General features: G+C 40.3%; 1 protein-coding gene and 2 pseudogenes across 1 annotated transcript; 2 read left to right on the forward strand and 1 right to left on the reverse strand.

The window, feature by feature from the left end:
- The first annotated feature begins 7015 nt into the window (after positions 1-7015).
- On the forward strand, positions 7016-8504 carry LOC119899915 (annotated as a pseudogene).
- A 341-nt stretch (positions 8505-8845) lies between these two features.
- Positions 8846-10880, forward strand: LOC119899593 (annotated as a pseudogene).
- LOC119899592 (zona pellucida sperm-binding protein 3-like) lies at positions 10748-13665 on the reverse strand. Its single transcript, XM_038714210.1, has 8 exons — positions 13101-13665; positions 12906-13012; positions 12637-12737; positions 11788-11971; positions 11589-11712; positions 11418-11506; positions 11147-11220; positions 10748-10887 (listed from the first exon to the last, which is right to left on the reverse strand). Exons 1-8 carry the CDS (start codon positions 13629-13631, stop codon positions 10748-10750), a joined length of 1350 nt encoding a protein of 449 aa, XP_038570138.1. The 5' UTR covers positions 13632-13665.
- Between the last annotated feature and the right edge of the window lie 4524 nt (positions 13666-18189).

The raw sequence follows: 18189 nt of genomic DNA on the forward strand, positions 1-18189 counted from the left end.
CAATTTTAGAGCAGTCACGTATTTGTTCTTTTCTTTAAAAAAAGTTAAATCAATATCCAGTTCTTGCATTAACCAATAAGGAATAGGTAGTTGAATTGTGTACTGTGTCTTCTTGCATCATTCTCAATTCTCTTGGCCACTGATTTATGCATTCAAAAAATGATTTGTTTCTGATCTTTCTTCAATGCTTGCATAAGGCACCTAGCTGGGAGTGCTAGATTAGACCCACTCAATTTGATCCAATACTGCATTCCCAACTTAATACGCCTTAAACATAAGGGCATTTCACCCATTTCAATAAGCAGAGCAGGAATTGGAGATGTTCTGAGAGCTCCAAAACAGAGTCTCAGTTCCTTAGCCTGCAGTGTCTAACTTCCTTAACACCGACTGGGCTTCAGAACCATAAACAAAGCACCCAATTCCAATTAGGGCCTTTATCATTGCCTGATATACTAAATGCATGGAACCCCTCTCTGCCCCCCAGTCACATCCCGACAGACCTCTCATTATATTTAACACCTTGTCACATTTTGACAAAATGTTCCTAACGTGAACAGCCCAAGTCATTCGTTGGTCAAACCAGACACCCAAAAATTAAAATTCTTTCACTCTCTCTAGAGGGGAACCAGTGCTGCTGCTGCTGCTTCTTTTTTGTTTCATGGTAGATTGCAACCATGACTTTCAAAGGTGCATACTGCCGCCTACTGTACCAGAGTATGTAGCATGAACTATGTTTGTTGGGACTACTTTTATATCACCAAAAATAATTAAATAAATAGATAAACATAAACAAAACAGATAAACAGCCTAAAAAACCACTAAATCCTATTAAATATCCCTATATTTTTCAGATATTGTACAGCAGCTTTCTGTGTATCCTTTACCCGATCTCCTGTTGTGCCTAATAAACCTTCAAGGTTTCACTTCTTCCTGCCTGACTTATCTTTTGATTCAGCCGCATCCTCTCATCCCTATATTTCAAAGTCAAATAGTACATTTTCTACACTTTACTTGGACCTACATTCCAAACATTAATCTGATTGACTTTTGCCCATTAAAAACAATGTTTTATTTAACCCGGTATGATCAAACCTTAGCCTGGTTAAAACGCTCTCCTCTCTTCTGTTTCTTCTAGTCACACCTTGAGCATGAATAGATTTTTGCAGATATTTCCTTCCACTTTTATCCACATCCCAGCTGTCCTGCCATTTCTTCATCATTTCTTTTTTGATTATCGTCTTAACCAAATAGGGATATCACTAATAGGTGTAGAAAATAATAATATATATAACGGTATTATTAAATCTAAATTCCTCTGATTTAGTCTTCGTTACCAAAGCCATTACCTTTAAAAGAAGTATACTCCCAACACTCCTGAATAACACTCTTGCATGGTTTTCAAGACCACTTCCACGTAAGCGACTCCAGTATGTAAGTGTGAGTGTGAGTTTATCAGGTCTGGTCTGAGGACACTTCCCCTAACTCAACCTGGATTGCTTTAATTGGTGTTGATCTAATTGCACCTGCACAAATCCTCAATGCTTTGTTAGTAACTCTATCCAACTTCAGTAAGTGTGTTTTAACTGTTGCTCCATATACATAGCATCCATAATCTATTGTTGACCTCATTAGAGCCCTATAAATATAGATTAATGATTGTTTATTTGCTCACCAGTCTTTCCCCACTGCTGCTCTCATTAAATTTATATTTATATTTCTTGCATTTTGATTCCACCTTTTCGATGTGTATTTTCCATCTTCCCTTTTGGTCTAACCACATACCCACATATTTAAAATGATCTACTGTTTCTATATTGTGGCCATATAACTGTAGATTCCCGTTTGTCTATCTCTTTTTTTCCTGGTAAATATATGGCAAGACTTACTTGGAGAAAGCTTAAAGCCCCAATTATGCGACCATTGTTCTACCTTTCCTATTGCTTCCTTGATTTTACTTTTCACCCTTATGGGATCTCGTCCTCTTGTCCAGATGGCCCCATCATCTGCATATAGAGCTGACCCAATCCTTCCGTCTAGATTCATAAAAATATCATTAATCATAATATTAAATAAAACTGGACTAATAACATTGCCTTGTGGAATTCTATTAATAATTTCAAATTCTTTAGATACTTCTGATCCCACTTTTACTCTAAATCTTCTTTCTGACATAAAATCTAGGACCCACTTATAGAACCTACCTTTAATTCCCATTTTGTTCAATTTAATTAGTAACCCTTCCCTCCACATGGAATCATAATTGCTTACTTTCACAACAGCATCCATTGTGGACCACCCTTTTCTGAACCCACTTGGTGCATATAATCCTTTATGTTCAAGGGTGTGATTAAGGCTTCTGACTAGTATCTTCTCCATCCACTTGCATAGATGTTAGGGCGATAGGTCTGTAATTACCAGCAGTTTTAGAATCTTTCCCAGGTTTATTAAATGGCAATATTAAAGCACTCTTTCAGCTTTTGGGCATTTTACCTTCTTCCCATATCTTATTAAATAGGTGTAATATTATTTTACTTACTTATTATACTTTTTCAGGTAGTTTCTGGAACATAATATAGCTCAGTTGATCTTCTCCTGTAGCAGTATTTCTAGTACCATTTAATACAATCACTAGTTTAATTTAATTTCCTCACTATTTTTTTAATAAACACATCTCTATTTTCCTTAAGAACCTTCTCTTTATGTAGTCTATGGATATCATCTAAATGATCCCCACTATGCACACTAGCCAACTTCTTTCCCAACATATTTGCCTTTTCCTTATCTGTTATTGCCAGTATTCCATCACCCTCTAATACAGGTATTTTAGCACATACCTTGTTTCCCACTCATTTCCTTCAGCATTGACCACACCTCTCCTATTTTAACTTCCCTTCCTATAGTAGAACAATAGTTCCTCCATGCATTTTGTTTACTAATCTTAGTTACTCTTCGTGTCTGAGCCTTTTTCCTCTGACAATTAATTAGATTATCTTGGTCCATGTTATTTCTTCACATTCTCATTGCCCTATTTCATTCTTTAATAGCTTCTGTACATTTATCGTTCCAACATGGGACCATTTTCCTTTCCCCCCCAAATGACTTACATGGTTTGCTATTTAATGCTGTATTCCAAATTAAATGTGAAACTTAAAAATATTGGAAAATGATCACTTCCAATACTTGTACTGTCCTTTACCTTCCATTCACAAGAGTTTGCCAGATTATTAGAAATTAAAGTGAGATCAATACATCTTGGTGTGGCGATGCAATAGATAAGACTATGCCTTTTGTGATCGCTGATCACATAGAAGACCTGATTAGAGCTGGGACCAATTTACTCCCCGCACCTTCCCTCATTCTACTCCCATTCTCTCTACCCTAAACCCCCCTCACCGTCCACCTCCACCACTGGTTCTAAGTCCTCCAGGTTTGACACGTGTCACAAATAGAGCGAATAACTGTCTGATATGTGCTGGGTCCAGGCTACGAGGAAAATAGCACTCATGACTCTTCCCAGGACAAGCCGGAGCCCAATGTGCTGGTAGTCTTCTCCATCCCTGTCTTGATAGGTAACAGAAAAAGCATGGTGAATGTGTTAAGAAACAGGAAGCACTCAACATATCCTGCAAATTTAGTATTAATTCCTCGTCAGCCTCAGCCTGTCGATAAAAGTTGGCCAGATAATGTTTTTAACACACTAAAATTAGCTTTGTTAAACGTTAGGTCTTTGGCAGGAAAAATATTTTTAATCAGTGATTTTATAATCACTCATAATCTTAATTTCTTGTTTTTAACTGAAACTTGGTTGGACCAAGATAACAGTGCAGCTGTCCTTATCGAGTCTACCCCTCCCAACTTCATTTTTATGAGGTTGCAAAAAGATGGGAATTTTGCTTCTTTTGAATATGTGTCTCTTCAGCTGAATTCCTCTTCACAAGCTATTTTTCTAAATATCTAGAGGCCCCCTAAATACTGTGCAAACTTTTTTGATGACTTTGGTGAACTGCTGTCTATAATCTGTATTGACTTTGACTGTGTGGTTATTGTGGGTGATTTTAACATCCATGTTGACAACCCCCAGGACAGAGGGACTAAAGAACTGTGTTGTGTTCTTGATAATTATGGACTGACTCAACATGTGATGAAGCCCACACACAATAAGGGGCACACTTTGGACATCTCCAAGGGTCTGGACATTTCCAAGGTTGTGGTGACTGATGTTGCTGTCTCTGATCATTCCTGTGTTTTCTTTGAGAGTGCTATCTGCGGTAATCACAAAACGGCATATCACTGAAAACACTAGTGAAAATTTTTTTGAGGCTTTCTGCTCGACACACACCCTCTCACGGGTCTCAGTCAATGAGCTTGTAGATAATTTCAGTTCAAAAATTACAAATGTTATTGATGCCATTGCACCAGCCATGGTGAAGGTGGTCTCTGGTAAGAGAAGATCTCCACGGAGAAATGCCACACTGGTTAGAACTCAAAAAAGAGAATGTCGAAAAGCTGAACACAAAAAATTGCATGGCCTCAGATCTACTACAAATTGTCAATATGTCTCTCCTCTCAGGTCTTTTCCCACAGGCCCTGAAAACTGCAGTCATTAAGCCACTCTAGACACTCTAGTTCACTAATGAGCAATTATAGGCCCATATCAAATCTCCCATTTTTAAGTAAAATCATTGAAAAGGCTGTTTTCCAACAGCTTAGTGCTTTCTTGGCACTAAATAACTGTTTTGTCTTCCAGTCAGGTTTTCGACCACACCACTGCACTGAGACGGCTGTTGTTAAGGTCTTCAATGATAATCATTTAAACACTGACAGTGGGAGAATTTCAGTCTTAGTATTATTAGATCTCAGTGCTGCATTCGACACGGTCGACCACAATATATTATTAGACAGACTTGAAAACTTGGTTGGACTTTCTGGCACAGTACTAAACTAGTTTGAATTCTACTTAAAGGACAGGGACTACTTTGTGTCTATAGATAATCACACATCTGAGCTGACAAAAATGACATGTGGAGTTCCCCAAGGCTCCATTCTGGGGCCTCTTTTGTTTAACATTTACATGTTTCCACTGGCTCAGATTATGAAAAACAGCAAAATATGTTACCATAATTATGCAGATGACACACAGATTTACATAACCATTTCACCAGGGGACTATGATCCCATACAAGTGCTGAGTAACTGTATTGAGCAGGTCAGCAATTGGATGTGCCAGAATTTTCTTCAATTAGACAAGGATAAAACTGAAGTTATTGTTTTTGGAGCCAGGGAGGAACGATTGAAAGTCAGTGCTCGACTTCAATCTGTAATGTTAAGAACCACGGATCAAGCCAGAAATCTTGGTGTAGTCATTGACTCAGACCTGAATTGGAGGAGCCACATTAAGACAATTACAAAGTCAGCCTACTATCACCTGAAGAATATATCAAGGATTAAAGGACTTATGTCTCAGCAAGACCTGGAAAAACGTATCCATGCATTTATCTTCAGTCGACTCGACTACTGTAACAGTGTCCTTACAGGGCTCCCTAAGAAATCCATCAGACATCTGCAGCTGATTCAGAACACTGCTGCTCGAGTCCTCACTTAGACCAAAAGGGTGGGTCACATCACTCCAGTTCTGAGGTCTTTACATTGGCTCCCTGTATGTCAAAGAATTAATTTCAAAATCCTGTGGTTAGTTTATAAAGAACTAAATGTTTTAGGGCCAAAATACATTTCTGATCTTCTGCTTCGTTATGAACCACCCAGACCTCTCAGGTCGTCTGGGGCAGGTCTGCTTTCTGTCCCCAGAGTCAAAACTAAACAAGGAGAAGCAGCATTTAGTTATAATGCTCCGTATATCTGGAACAAACTCCCAGATAACTGCAGGTCTGCTGAAACTCTCAGTTCTTTTAAATTAAGACTGAAGACTTTTCTTTTTACCATTGCTTTTAATAAAATATTTAAGGTTTTTCTTTTTACCACTGCCTTTAGTAGATTGATACTGTAACTTAGGTAGGTAATTGAGTGAAAAGGTAATGAGAGTGAGATTGAACAGAGTGAAGGAAGTGGTCTTAAATCTCACGCCTGAGTGATTTGCAGGAACCTCTGTCCACCTGTAAATGCGCAAGTGGGTCCAAAGTTTAACTGGATCAAATTGGCCTGCGGACAGACATGTCCTGGTTTCTCTGTAGTGTACGAAGGTTTTTGGAGTTTCAGTGGACCCAAAGATTGCTATGGACCTGAGTACAGACTAGCTAGAGAGAGTAGATTAAGTTTACTTCTTTGTTTATTCTCTTTTCAAAATAATTGTAACTCAATTATTTGCTCAACCCCTCGGCCTGTTTTTATTTTCCATTTAGCTCTTTTAACACTGTAACTTTTATTATATTTTAATGTGTATTTTTTCAAATGTTGCTTTTAAATTTTTTATATTTCCCTGTTGCTTTTATGTTTTATGTAAAGCACTTTGAATTACCTTGTTGTTGAAATCCCCCACTGTGACCCATCCCCCAATGTGTCCCTGAGCAAGACACTTAACCCCTAGTTGCTCGAGAGGCGTGCAACCTCTGACGATGTATAGCAATTGTAAGTCGCTTTGGATAAATGTAAATGTAACACAGTGTGTTGTACGCATGTCAATTCTTGTGCCATTTCCATTTTTTAAACAAACTAGTTGCCTAACATCCAGTAGTTCTTCCACTGCTTCTCCATTCCTATCAGTATGCTTACTTTCCCAAAGACTATTATGTGCATTAAAGTCTCCGCACCATATTTCTTTCCCCTTTCCTTGTCTCCTTATTATTTCCTCTAAGGTTTCTAGGCTTAATGATTTACAAAGGGTTAAATAAGTTGATTACTACCAAGTGCCCATCTGATTTATAAATTTCAGTAATCACACATTCTATTTCTTTGGTAGTTGCTATTCATCCAAGTAGTATCCCATCCCTCACATACTCCAAACTGATTTTCACCTCTATCAAACCTAACAGACTCATAACCAGGTTGCCCCCAACAGTGGATGTCTGGCGAGCTTATAAAGCTGTGGATTGTATCCAATGCGTGGTATGATAGTCCGGTCAAGAGTTACTATTATCTCCTGAAGTTTCTTTTGGTGGGAGACAGCAGAGTCGGAAAGGGGGAAATCTTGGACATTCTGCAAGACGGATCAGTAGAGTCCCCCTATGACTATCACAGGGGTGAGTAACTATCTCTGCTTTAGTTCAGTTGTTTAGAACTGAATTATAAAGACCTTTTTAAACATTGACAACAACTCTGTGTGGAGGGATTGATTACAAGAGCACCACTATTCTGCTGGATGGGAGGAGAGTGAAATTAGAGTTATGGTAAGAGTTTTTAGCAACACAGCGTAATGGGAATTCCAAAGATATTGCATGTAACCCTGGACTCAGGGAGACTCATGTGTGATGTGGCACTGAATCTGTGTAAACGTAACAGTTGAAATATCTCTGTTCTCTGTGTTATCCAGACTTCAGGGACAATGAGTCTCATTGGGATATGATTGACCCTATAAATGACAGGCTCACCCAGTTCTCCTCACTCATTCGAGCATACACTTATGCGTGTTGCTGTGAGTTCTGCAGAAGACTTTAATAAAATTCACAGAAAGACAAGTGTTTGCCTGAGCTGTTTCTTTGAAAACTTAAATTGCTATCACAACAGACTGATCAAATCAATAATGGCTGCAGTAGTAGTGAACAAATCCACAGCATATTGGTCTTCTTACATGCTCATGTGCGTTTGTTTTCACAACAGAGCAAGGCAGATTCTGCGCCATCTTCAGGTCTTACTCTCGTGGGGCACAAGTGAGGACGTTTGAGAGCAATTGTGGTGGTTTTCCTTCATTATGTAATTTTGTATGAATGTCAACATGTTTGGCTTTCATTCCATAGGACATACTGCTCGTGTATGACATCACTAACGGCTGGTCATTTGATGGTATTGACTTCATTTGCTGGATCTGGGAAATTGATGAGGAAATCCCATTCAACCCATTTATGGTTACAAAGAAACACAGCAAATGAATGGGGTGAGGGAAAATCCTGTATATCCATCCATCAATGAGAGAGACTATTGTCTGTTAGTTAGTGCAGCTTAGACTGAGAGATGCGGGATAGCTGTTAGAAATCCTGTTTGAGATACAACAAAATTTGGTTACATCATCTAAATATAGCAACAATATTGCTTATTTCCATCAGCACGCCCCTGGTGTACCCAGGATCCTAGTGGGCAACCGGCTGCACCTGGCTTTCAAGTGACAGGTGCCAACGGAGCAGGCAAGGGCGTATGCAGAAAAGAACAGCACGACTTTCTTTGAGGTCAGTCCGCTGTGCAACTTCAACATCATCGAATCCTTCACAGAACTTTCACGCACTGTGCTGATGAGGCACAGGATGGAGAAATTCTGGAGGACCAACAGAGGTCCATCCATCCATCCGTCGTCAAACGCTTATCCTGCGTACAGGGTTGCGGGGGCCCAACAGAGGTGAGCTGGTTAATCATGTTTGCATACAAGTTCTGTTAAACGTTTTTATTTTTTTAACCAGTTCTGTGAGAGGATTTAATGTTTTTTTCATTTTATGAAAACAGTCAGTTCTCACAAATGATAGAGAAAAGCAGCAGAAAGTTTCAGTTGTATTTGTCTTGATTTTGACATGTTCACCCCCGAAGTATGTCGTGCCACACCAATGCAGTGGACATGAATCAGCTTGGCCTTTTGTGATGTCCAAATAGTACAGTTTATAGACACACTGAGAAATATATATTTATTGAAGAGTAATGTGGAGCTCTGACGCCTTTAAGGGAAAAATTAGGGAGTGTGTCTAACATCCATATCCCTTCTTCTTTATTGTTGAGCAGTAATAAATGGCATTTGACATACAATATAATCACAGAATTGAGGAAAGAAGATGCTTCAAGGCCATCGAGGAAGCAGCTTCTTTCTTACTTGCTTTGCATCGTTGTGAGCTTTGCCATAAAGTATATTTTACATATAATTGCAAGGGTTTTCATTCAATCTTTTGTTCTTATATATATATATATCATATTTGTAACAATTCTTTATGCTGTTTGACTTATTCACAGACAGTATTGACGATGCACAGCACTCTGCTGCGAGTGTTTGTGGTGGCTCTGGGTCTCCTAACGCACCCAAGAGATGACCCCGGGGTTGAGGAATGGGGTGATATCACCACAGTGGGCATGCAAAAGCATGAAGAGAGGCTGCTGAGAGGAGAAGAAAAACTGGACCATGAAATGGCACATATCAGTAAGGAAAGGATGTATGCTGGGCCTGGAGATGACACTCCCAAGGAACTTGTTGATCGGTCTGATCAGCAAGTTACTGAAAAAGATAAAATATCAGACTTAGATGATGTGAATGTCATAAAACAGCAATCAGAGGAAGACAATGTTGATCACAAATTACAAGAAGGGGGATATTTTATAGCAGATTTAGATCAGCAACAAAACTCCAAAAGTGAAGGTGAGACTGCTCTGAAAACATCACAAATTGACCATGAGCAAAAGGGAAATTTACAGCTGGACATGAGGAGTAAACAGGGAGACCAGTGACCTGCATGGCTGCTACCAGACAGCCACGCTCTGCAGCCATTTCATTCTAAATGTATTCAAGTATCATCCAATAACAAGTGGAGGGAGGATGAGTTTTTAGAGGGGTTTGCAAATGATCTATTGGATGCTATGAGGAGTGTGTGATAGCAATGACGGTATGTTGATTGAGGACTTTCAGATGGTGGGTGTGTGTGATATCATTCCCTTTAGCCCACTTGACCCGTATAACCTGTCCAAAATGGCTGCCACTGTCAGTCTCCCAATGCAGATGATATGCCTGCTGCATTGTGAGACTGAGAAAGTAACAATGAAAATTACTGATGTTTGTGATGGACTTACCAGATGGATTAAGAGCGCTATCAAACAAGCGTGGGCACTGATTTCACATAAGTATCAGCTTAACAGCCGCTACATTGATGCTCCAGTCATTCAATTTAGATCAGTGAAGAAGCTAAGCTTCAATATGAATCCTGTGGTTAAATTCAAAACTGATGCTCATTTCTTCATTACTCCCCAAAGAACTTTGATACTTACTGGATACTCTCCCTGACAAGCCATCTTGATAGTTTCTTTGAACACATGTCTAGACACCTGCCTGGAAATTCATGCCACAGTCAAACTCTTGAAATTGCCCAGTTCCTTCACCGGAAACAGGCAGCACTGTCTGGAAGTAGTGTGCTCAAGGAGGTTCATTTCAAAACTGCACTAATGCATCTGCTTTTGACCAGAGACCCGTCACAGTGGAAACCCAACATGGGGACTTCCAGGCTACGAGATTTGTTGGCCTTCATGGAGAGAAGCCCTGAGAACAAGCAGTTGAACCATGCCCTTATTGGGAACCCCTTGACACAGAAAATTATTGAACTTCCTGCTGAATTCACTAAAGCAAAGACTGAATCTCTTCCATCCCCTTGTGGTACACAACTGTATCTACAGAGATGCAGTGACACATTTTCAGGAAATGCTTAGAAATGCAGACATGCTCATACATGAATATGCTGGGCAGTGTACAGACAATGCCAGTTGCGCCATTTAAAGAGTCATAAGCATTAAGATTTTAAATTCTGCTTTTATTCTCTTCTGTCAGAGTGAATGAGTTATGTCATGATAATAGCAAGTGATCCATTTCTCATTTAAAAATCATGTCTACATAATTCTGTCAGTAATCATTTTCCCATTGCTTTAAGTCTTCATGCTCTGCCACGTCAAGGGAATTCATCCGAGGGTCAACCGCTGCATAGTCATCCTTGCCGCTTGCGACGACCTCCCAAGAGTGACTTGAGATCATACCCCTAGAAGCTGTAAAAATACAAGAGGATAATTGTCAGAGAGTAGCTTTCAGTAAGGAGTCATTTTATGCTTTTGATTCTGCATGATTGTCAAGGGATGAGTACTTTTGGATTTGCATCAGTATTGCCTGTAGAAAGTGAACGCTTCAAGAATTGACTGCCTAGGAACAGCTCTGTGCCAAGTCAGGGAGCATGTCTGAAGTTACTGCATTTCATACCAAGATGTCCTCAAGACCCCTCCCCAACAGACAGACAAGTTGAAGACGTACCCTTAGGCTGTGCCAAGGAGCAGGTCGAGTCACAGCAGGTGCACACGGAGTCATCAGAGTACAGCTCCTTCCACCTAAACCATAACAGTTGTCAGCAATATTAGATGGCAAACTTGATGGACAAAGCAGATCACAGTGAGCACAGCTGGCAATACTGGAAATACACACCGAGTTCTTTTGGCAGTCAAGTACACATGAAACACTTCCTCCTACAAGACCTTCAAAAGCAAGCTACACCTGTGAGGTTTTACTTTAGCCAGAGTCAACTCACGTTTTGGTCGCTGGATCATAATTGCAAGCCTTTGAGCCCTGAGTTGGAGTACGTGTCCCCACAGAGATCTCGCAGTGCATGTAGAGTTGCTGAAAGACAATGAGCATTAATGGCTACATGTGTTCATTATTTGACAGCATTGAGCTCTGTACAACTACCTCTTGACAGTACCTGTGAGGAGGAAGCGGAAACGCCATTCTTGAAAATCAAGGCACCCAGACTGAATTTCTGGACCATCTCTGAGGCGCCAGCGAGGAACCTTGACTGTTCGTTCTCTTTGCCATCAATCATGCACCTGTCGAGAAGACACATTTACCTCCAACCACCAAGTGACAGGCCCATCTTATACTGAAATCATTTCAAACCTTACCCTTGGTTGTCAATGACCGTATATTGAGGATTTGAATTGGGGTCTCGTGAGGCTGTCACAAAGCACTTGTCGATGTATATCCTCTGGCCTCCCAACTGTGCAGTGCGGTCAGGTTGCGTGACCTCAAAGTACATCGGCTCGCCCAAGGTGAAGGTTTTGGTTCCAGTGATTTCATTACCTGATGCTGTGGCAAAGTGAGGGACATCACTTGACAATAGAGACACACAGGGCTGCTGCATACATTTGCTATGCAAGTAATGCAATTGGTTCCTTTAAGCTCCAGCAGAATAGCAGTGATGAGTTCTGAGTACTTGTAGAACATGCTTTAGTATTTTATGCTGGCATATTTTGAGTACACTTACAAATGCTTGACAGATCAGGTGCTAGGGTGCCTTTTCTAAAATGGTAAATATTTGACTCCAGGGTTTGTCTAGCTTTGGATTCATTTAACAGCTTCCCATTTGTGTCAATTACACGTGTGCATTTAGCTCCCCATGTAATCCTTGTCCACACAAGTTTTGTCAGACATCTTTGTTGCCCATTAAAGAACCTGATTTATACCACCTCAGAGGTACGTCATCATCCACATTAACCTCACCATGTTACAAAACTAAGGATAGTGTACATTTTGTAGCGCTCCCTCTTCTGTCCAAGTTGCACATCTATACTTGGAGCAGCACTTTCCTAGCCTGGTTAAGTTTAGAAATGTGCATTTGCAAGTTACCACTCCTTTCTGCACTTCATCAGAGCTCCTAATTTTAAAAAAAGAAGCTACACAGAAAAGCTTCTGATAACTGGCCTTGTGCTGAAAATACTGGGTGATGGTGCATTTAAAATATGGGAACATACCATCTTGAGGAGTAAGGGTGAAACTAGTTTTAGGTTGGAGTCGTTTGAAAACTGCACCCATGCGATCAGGATAGAAGCCAACTTTATAGGAGTGGAAAAACCTGCAATAGTCAAGTGAAAACTCACAATACAAAATTTGAAGACAGAAATCATTGATTGCCCTGTAGTCTTGCAATATGTCCTTGGTCTTAAATGCTGGTAGTTAAGATTTGTAATAGAACTAAATTACACAATCATACTAAAACTAAAGAACCTAATCTAAATCTTACCTGGGATAGTTACAGTTCAGGGGAATATCAAATGGCATTTCCCTTAAAACTGGACCGGTTGGCCTGTAGTGGAGCACATTGCTAAAGGACAGATAATCTGGATGACTCTGGAACATAAACATTCACATGTTGGTTGCAGTCACAAACTAGAACTAACTGAATGATACAGCAATTGAGAGGAACAGCTTTACCAACCTTTTTCTCAAATCCACAGTCAGTTCTCAGAAGGTACTCAAGGTAGTAATGTTCTTTGGTACCTTTGTTAACAGGACAGGTGCCTAGTTTCAAGTATTTGTATGCATCACGAGTCTTAAAGACCTCTCTCCTGATTCTCACATACATTCTGTCAACATGACACAGGATTTCAACCAACTTTGTCCCGGCTGTTGCGCCAATTGCCGGAGTAGGGGCAGCAGTCACAAGTAACATTTCGTTAGCCAAGTTAGGGAGGCTTCTGGCACCCTGTTCTGGCTTGAAAACCTGTTTCAGGGTCTGAGAGGCTGGGACAGCCAGATACTGAGGAACATTTTTGGCTTCAGGTGATCCACTACCTGATGCACTCCTCAACAATTTGGTTTCAGGTGCAGGGGCTGGTGTCATTTCTTTACTCATCATTGTCTCCATTCTCGCCCACACTAATTCAGGATCTTCCAAAAATAGGCCATCCTCAGATCTACAGGCAGAACAAAACAGCAACAACAAACACACAGCAGGTACTAACTCCATTTTCACTCCAGCAGCTGCCTTCAACTACAACTGACCCCTAACCTAAACAGGGCATGTATGATGGTAGTGTTTCACCTGGCTTTTATGTTCGGCACTTAAGAGATAATTCACACAGCTGCTGTAAATTCCAATCAAGAACAACCAATGAGAGGTCACCAATAATAATCCCCCTTAACGGGCTTCCTTTCTCTGTAAAGGCCCATGTGTCATACACCAGTGTGGGTTTGCAAAGTGCATGTGTCATTTCTAAACCAATTGTACAACGTGCAAAATAAAGTATAAATTAAGTCAGTCCCTTCAATTTACTCAGTAGGTAGGGTTAACTTCTCTCCCTCTCTGGTGAGGCAGCAGCAGAGCATTTCCACCCATGTCTATCATAGCCTCTATGGACAGATCAGTTGCTTCATTATTAATGAAGTATCTTGTATTGAATATTAAATAAATCGAGACATAAAACTACAATAAACCTCAAAAACAATGGTGCAAAAGACATAGTTACTTTATTATGTTACAAAAAATCCCGGTCCTACAGAGAAGCTTAGGGCTCTCGATGACATTTCCTAAATCGATAGATCAATCCGATTAAAAAGATGGGTGGTTGTGGAAAGGTGGGCTAGGCTAATAAGCATTAAATGAGGCATGTAAGTAAGTTTTAAAATAACATTTTGTTCATTTTATTATTTTTATTTTTTAAAGTGTAATGATGCATGATGCCAATACCAGGAAGTTCCAACACAGTCCTGCTGGCTAGATGTTGTGCTGTTTTTATGGGTCCTTCCACACATTGGCATCCCAGGGAACGAGATGGCAGACACATTAGCTAAAAATGGGTTGAAAGTAAATCAGGTTGAGGTGGCAGTACCAGTTAGCAAAGTAGAGATCGAAGCGTAAGGAGCAAAGTTAAGATGCAGTGGGAGAGTTTATGGGATAATGAAAACAAAGGAAGACATTTATACAAGATTCAGCAGAAAGTGGGGGAGGAAAAGACACTGGGGAAGAGCAGGAGAGAACAATGTCAATTTAGCAGAATTAGACTGGGTTACACAAAGTCAAAGTCATCTCTGCACCTTGTTGGAAAACATCCATCTCGACATTGTGAGGCATGCAGTCAACCATAAACTGTTGAACATGTGCTGTCTGAGTGCACTCAATATTCAAACGAAAGACTGGCTTTAAGAAATGGACTGGGACATGAAGGAATTAAACAAATGGACATTAAAACAATTTTCTCAAATAACTCCGGAAAGGTGGTGTTCAAACACATCTCATCTTTTCTACAACAAACTTTACTGAACACAAGGATTTAGGCAGATGTAACTAAGAAACAGTAGGTGGTTGCAGCTGCTCTGGAAACTTTAAGAGCAGGACAATCTACAGCTCGTCCTGACATTGTGAATGACATTTTGAATGTGGTTTTTGGAATTGGATTTGCTTGCAGGATCACTTTCTGCTGGGTTCCAGGGCACGCTGGGGTGAGGGGGAATGAACAGGTGGACCACATTGCAAAGGAAAGCTTAAGCAGAGAAGTAGATGACCATTTATCCATGGGGAGAGTGGAAGTGAGGGAAATAATCAAAGAGGGATTAAGTAAAAAATGACAGAGAGGGTGTTAAACGGAAGTCCGAGGTCGACACTTCTTTTCTATACATCCTAAAGTTAAAAACTGTTTTTGTAGTTCTCTGTCCCGTAGGGACTCAGTGAAACTCTGTAGATTGGGGTTGGGCCATTGTGGGTAAATGATTCTTTGTTCATTACAGGAAAACATGTCTCTTGGCTTGTTTGAATGTGGGATCCTTAAAACAGTACGGCATGTTTTCCTAGACTGTAGAAAGTATAGAGCAGAAAGAAAGGTATTATTTGTTAGATTGACAGGACTTGGAGTTGAGGCTTTTTCTGTTGCATGTTTGTTTGGACACAGTGAGAAACACAAACTGATCTCCAAAGAAGATCTGCAGTTTCTACATGATACAGGATTGTATGTGAGAATTTTGATCTAACTCAGACCTGTGGAGGGCAGTAATACGCTAAACAGCGTCTACACTGCCGAAATCATAGGTGCGTTTCACTTCATGCGGCGCTGCGCAGCGCTGACTGACTAAAAATATATGGCAAGCCATTCACCTGCAGCTCACGTTAGACTGTAAAGTCGGCGAAAGTCAGACGCTAACATCTCGAACGCACCTCATATAAGAAGAAGAACAGTAGGTGGCGATAATGCTCCATCTGGTTGCAAGTTGCCAGTAAAAAGAAGAAGAAGATGAAGAAGAAGAAGAATTTAAGCTTTCTCCAAGTAAGTCTTGCCATTTGATATTTCCCAGGAAGAAAGGGATAGATAAACAAGTTTATTTATAAAGCACAATGCATACAAAGTGGAAATTCAAAGTGCTTTAGTAAAAATCTGATGAAAGAACACCAAGAATGTGCGTTAAAAGAACATAGAGAAATAAAAGATTAAAGTGGGCCTACTATAAAAATTAATAAAATATGCCTAAAGGATAAGAAAATCTGCAGCATTCTGGATTCTGAGTGGAAAATTAAGTGGTCATGATAGGCGTTTCTTTAGATGAACGATATACAACGCAATAATAGGTAGTTTCGTATAGCTTAATGGGTGCAACAGTTTTGTAGATCAAATCTTACATTGGCGTGATTTAATTAGGACCAAAGTAAGATCCCATCTCTCTAACTATAGGCAACTCAAAAGGTTTGGAGTGGTTTTCTTATGAGGACGGGAGTCTTCTGTCTGTGGCTTGCTTACAGACAACAGAGAGGTTTTGTAGTTCCTTCAACACACAACATAATAAATTTTAGGCCTATACTAAATATAATATACAATGAAACAATTTCTAAAGTTATTTATACACATAAGCTATAAACATATAGGCCTACGTATGCTATACACCCGCGGACATGTATTGTATTGTAAGAGTCCATCTTGACTGCGTTAGTGCACCAAGCATCATCGATGTAAAACACAGAGTCCACTTCTGCTCATCTTGCTAGAGTCTTGCGCTGACAGATCAAAACATGGACCAACTGCCAAGTGCTTGATCGGGGATGTTGATGGGGCAGGTCTCTGTAACAATGTGGACAAAACAGTCTCTGAATTCATTTGTTTGGTCAACATGAGTCACATTTTGTCCAGACTGCATCTTTAGGAGCAGAATTAAGTCCAAGCTGGGCCAGCAAGGCTCTCTGGCTCTCTGTCCTCTCCTCTGAGCGATCACTGCACCCGCGTGGTGCCTAGTTCGGTTGTTTGGGCCGGGTGGATGATGGTCTGCTGGTCCTTAATCCAAAAACCCTGTCTTCATCTTCCAGTGACTTTATTTATGTCAGAGGTAACGCATTAGCAATTAAGCTGGGAGGAAAGTGTAGCAAAGTTTGAAGGAGCTAACGTTACCAGCTACTGCTTCTACAAGTGCTGCCGTTTGCCATAGAATTCAGAACAAGTTGGCTCATTTTAAATGGATTACCTGCAAAAAGACTAGAGACTCTCATACTAAAAAAACTAGAGAAAACCCATGCCCATTTTGCTGTGCTGCCATGACCTGCAAATTCAAAGCTTGTATTTGTTCACACACACCAACCATCCTCCTTTCTCAAGCCTGCAGACGTTGCACCTTATAGTAAGCACAGTCAGTACATTAATATTGGATTGGTTCTATTAGGTTAATAAAATAGAGGAAAACACAGTAAGGTTTGTGTGCTTACAACTTCAGTTTACCGATTGCCATTGTAACAGAAAACAGAAAAACCTCCCCCAAAAAGCAAGATGCGAATGGGAACCTGTAGAAACTCTACTTATAAGGCGGCGTCATTAGCAGTGACCTAAAGTGTCTGTGTAAGTTTTGAAGGTATTGAACAAAACGAGGTAGGAAAGTGGTGTATTGTGAGCCTTTTAGCATTACATACAGGATAAGCGGTTGACGATGGATGGATGGATCAAGCTGAGGGCTGTAATGAGTTTACAGACAAAAGGCGCACCGCAAAAAAGTGTAGCCTAGTGAATGATTAGGCTGCTGTAATCTGACTGTTTTCAACAGAACCTTGAGATGTTTCTACATGTTATAATGTTAACAGACATGTTTCTGGATTGTGAAGAAATGATCTGTAGCCTTTAGTGCCAAAAGCTGGTCTGCTGCTCTGACAGAGATGATGCAGCTGTGCAACAGGTCATATTTAATTGTCATCACTTTAAAATGACGTTTGTTAAATGCCCGTTTCCTCAACTCCTCTCTCCTCGCGTCTCCTCCTCGACTCGTCGAGCTTGCATCTCGGGTGGGCAGGACTAAAATGCGCCTTGAGGAGTCGTGGAGGTGGAAATTTGGAAAATGAGAAAGGCCCATGCAGTGCGTTTGCGTATACAACAGGGTGTTCAGGGAAACACCGTTTCAGATGACGTTTTGTCGGCGCTGAACTCGCCCTTGTTTTTTTTATTTTTTTTTTTATTGAAAATTATTCCATATACAAAAACATGGCATTGGGTTTCGCAAACTGCAGAAAGGATCAAGTGCATATCAAAATATAGGAAAAACAAAAAAGAAGAGGAAATTAAATT

This window comes from Micropterus salmoides, unplaced genomic scaffold (assembly GCF_014851395.1).
Source record: "Micropterus salmoides isolate LMB-PRFRI ecotype aquatic unplaced genomic scaffold, ASM1485139v1 Ms_hic_scaffold_12, whole genome shotgun sequence".
NCBI lineage: Eukaryota > Metazoa > Chordata > Actinopteri > Centrarchiformes > Centrarchidae > Micropterus > Micropterus salmoides.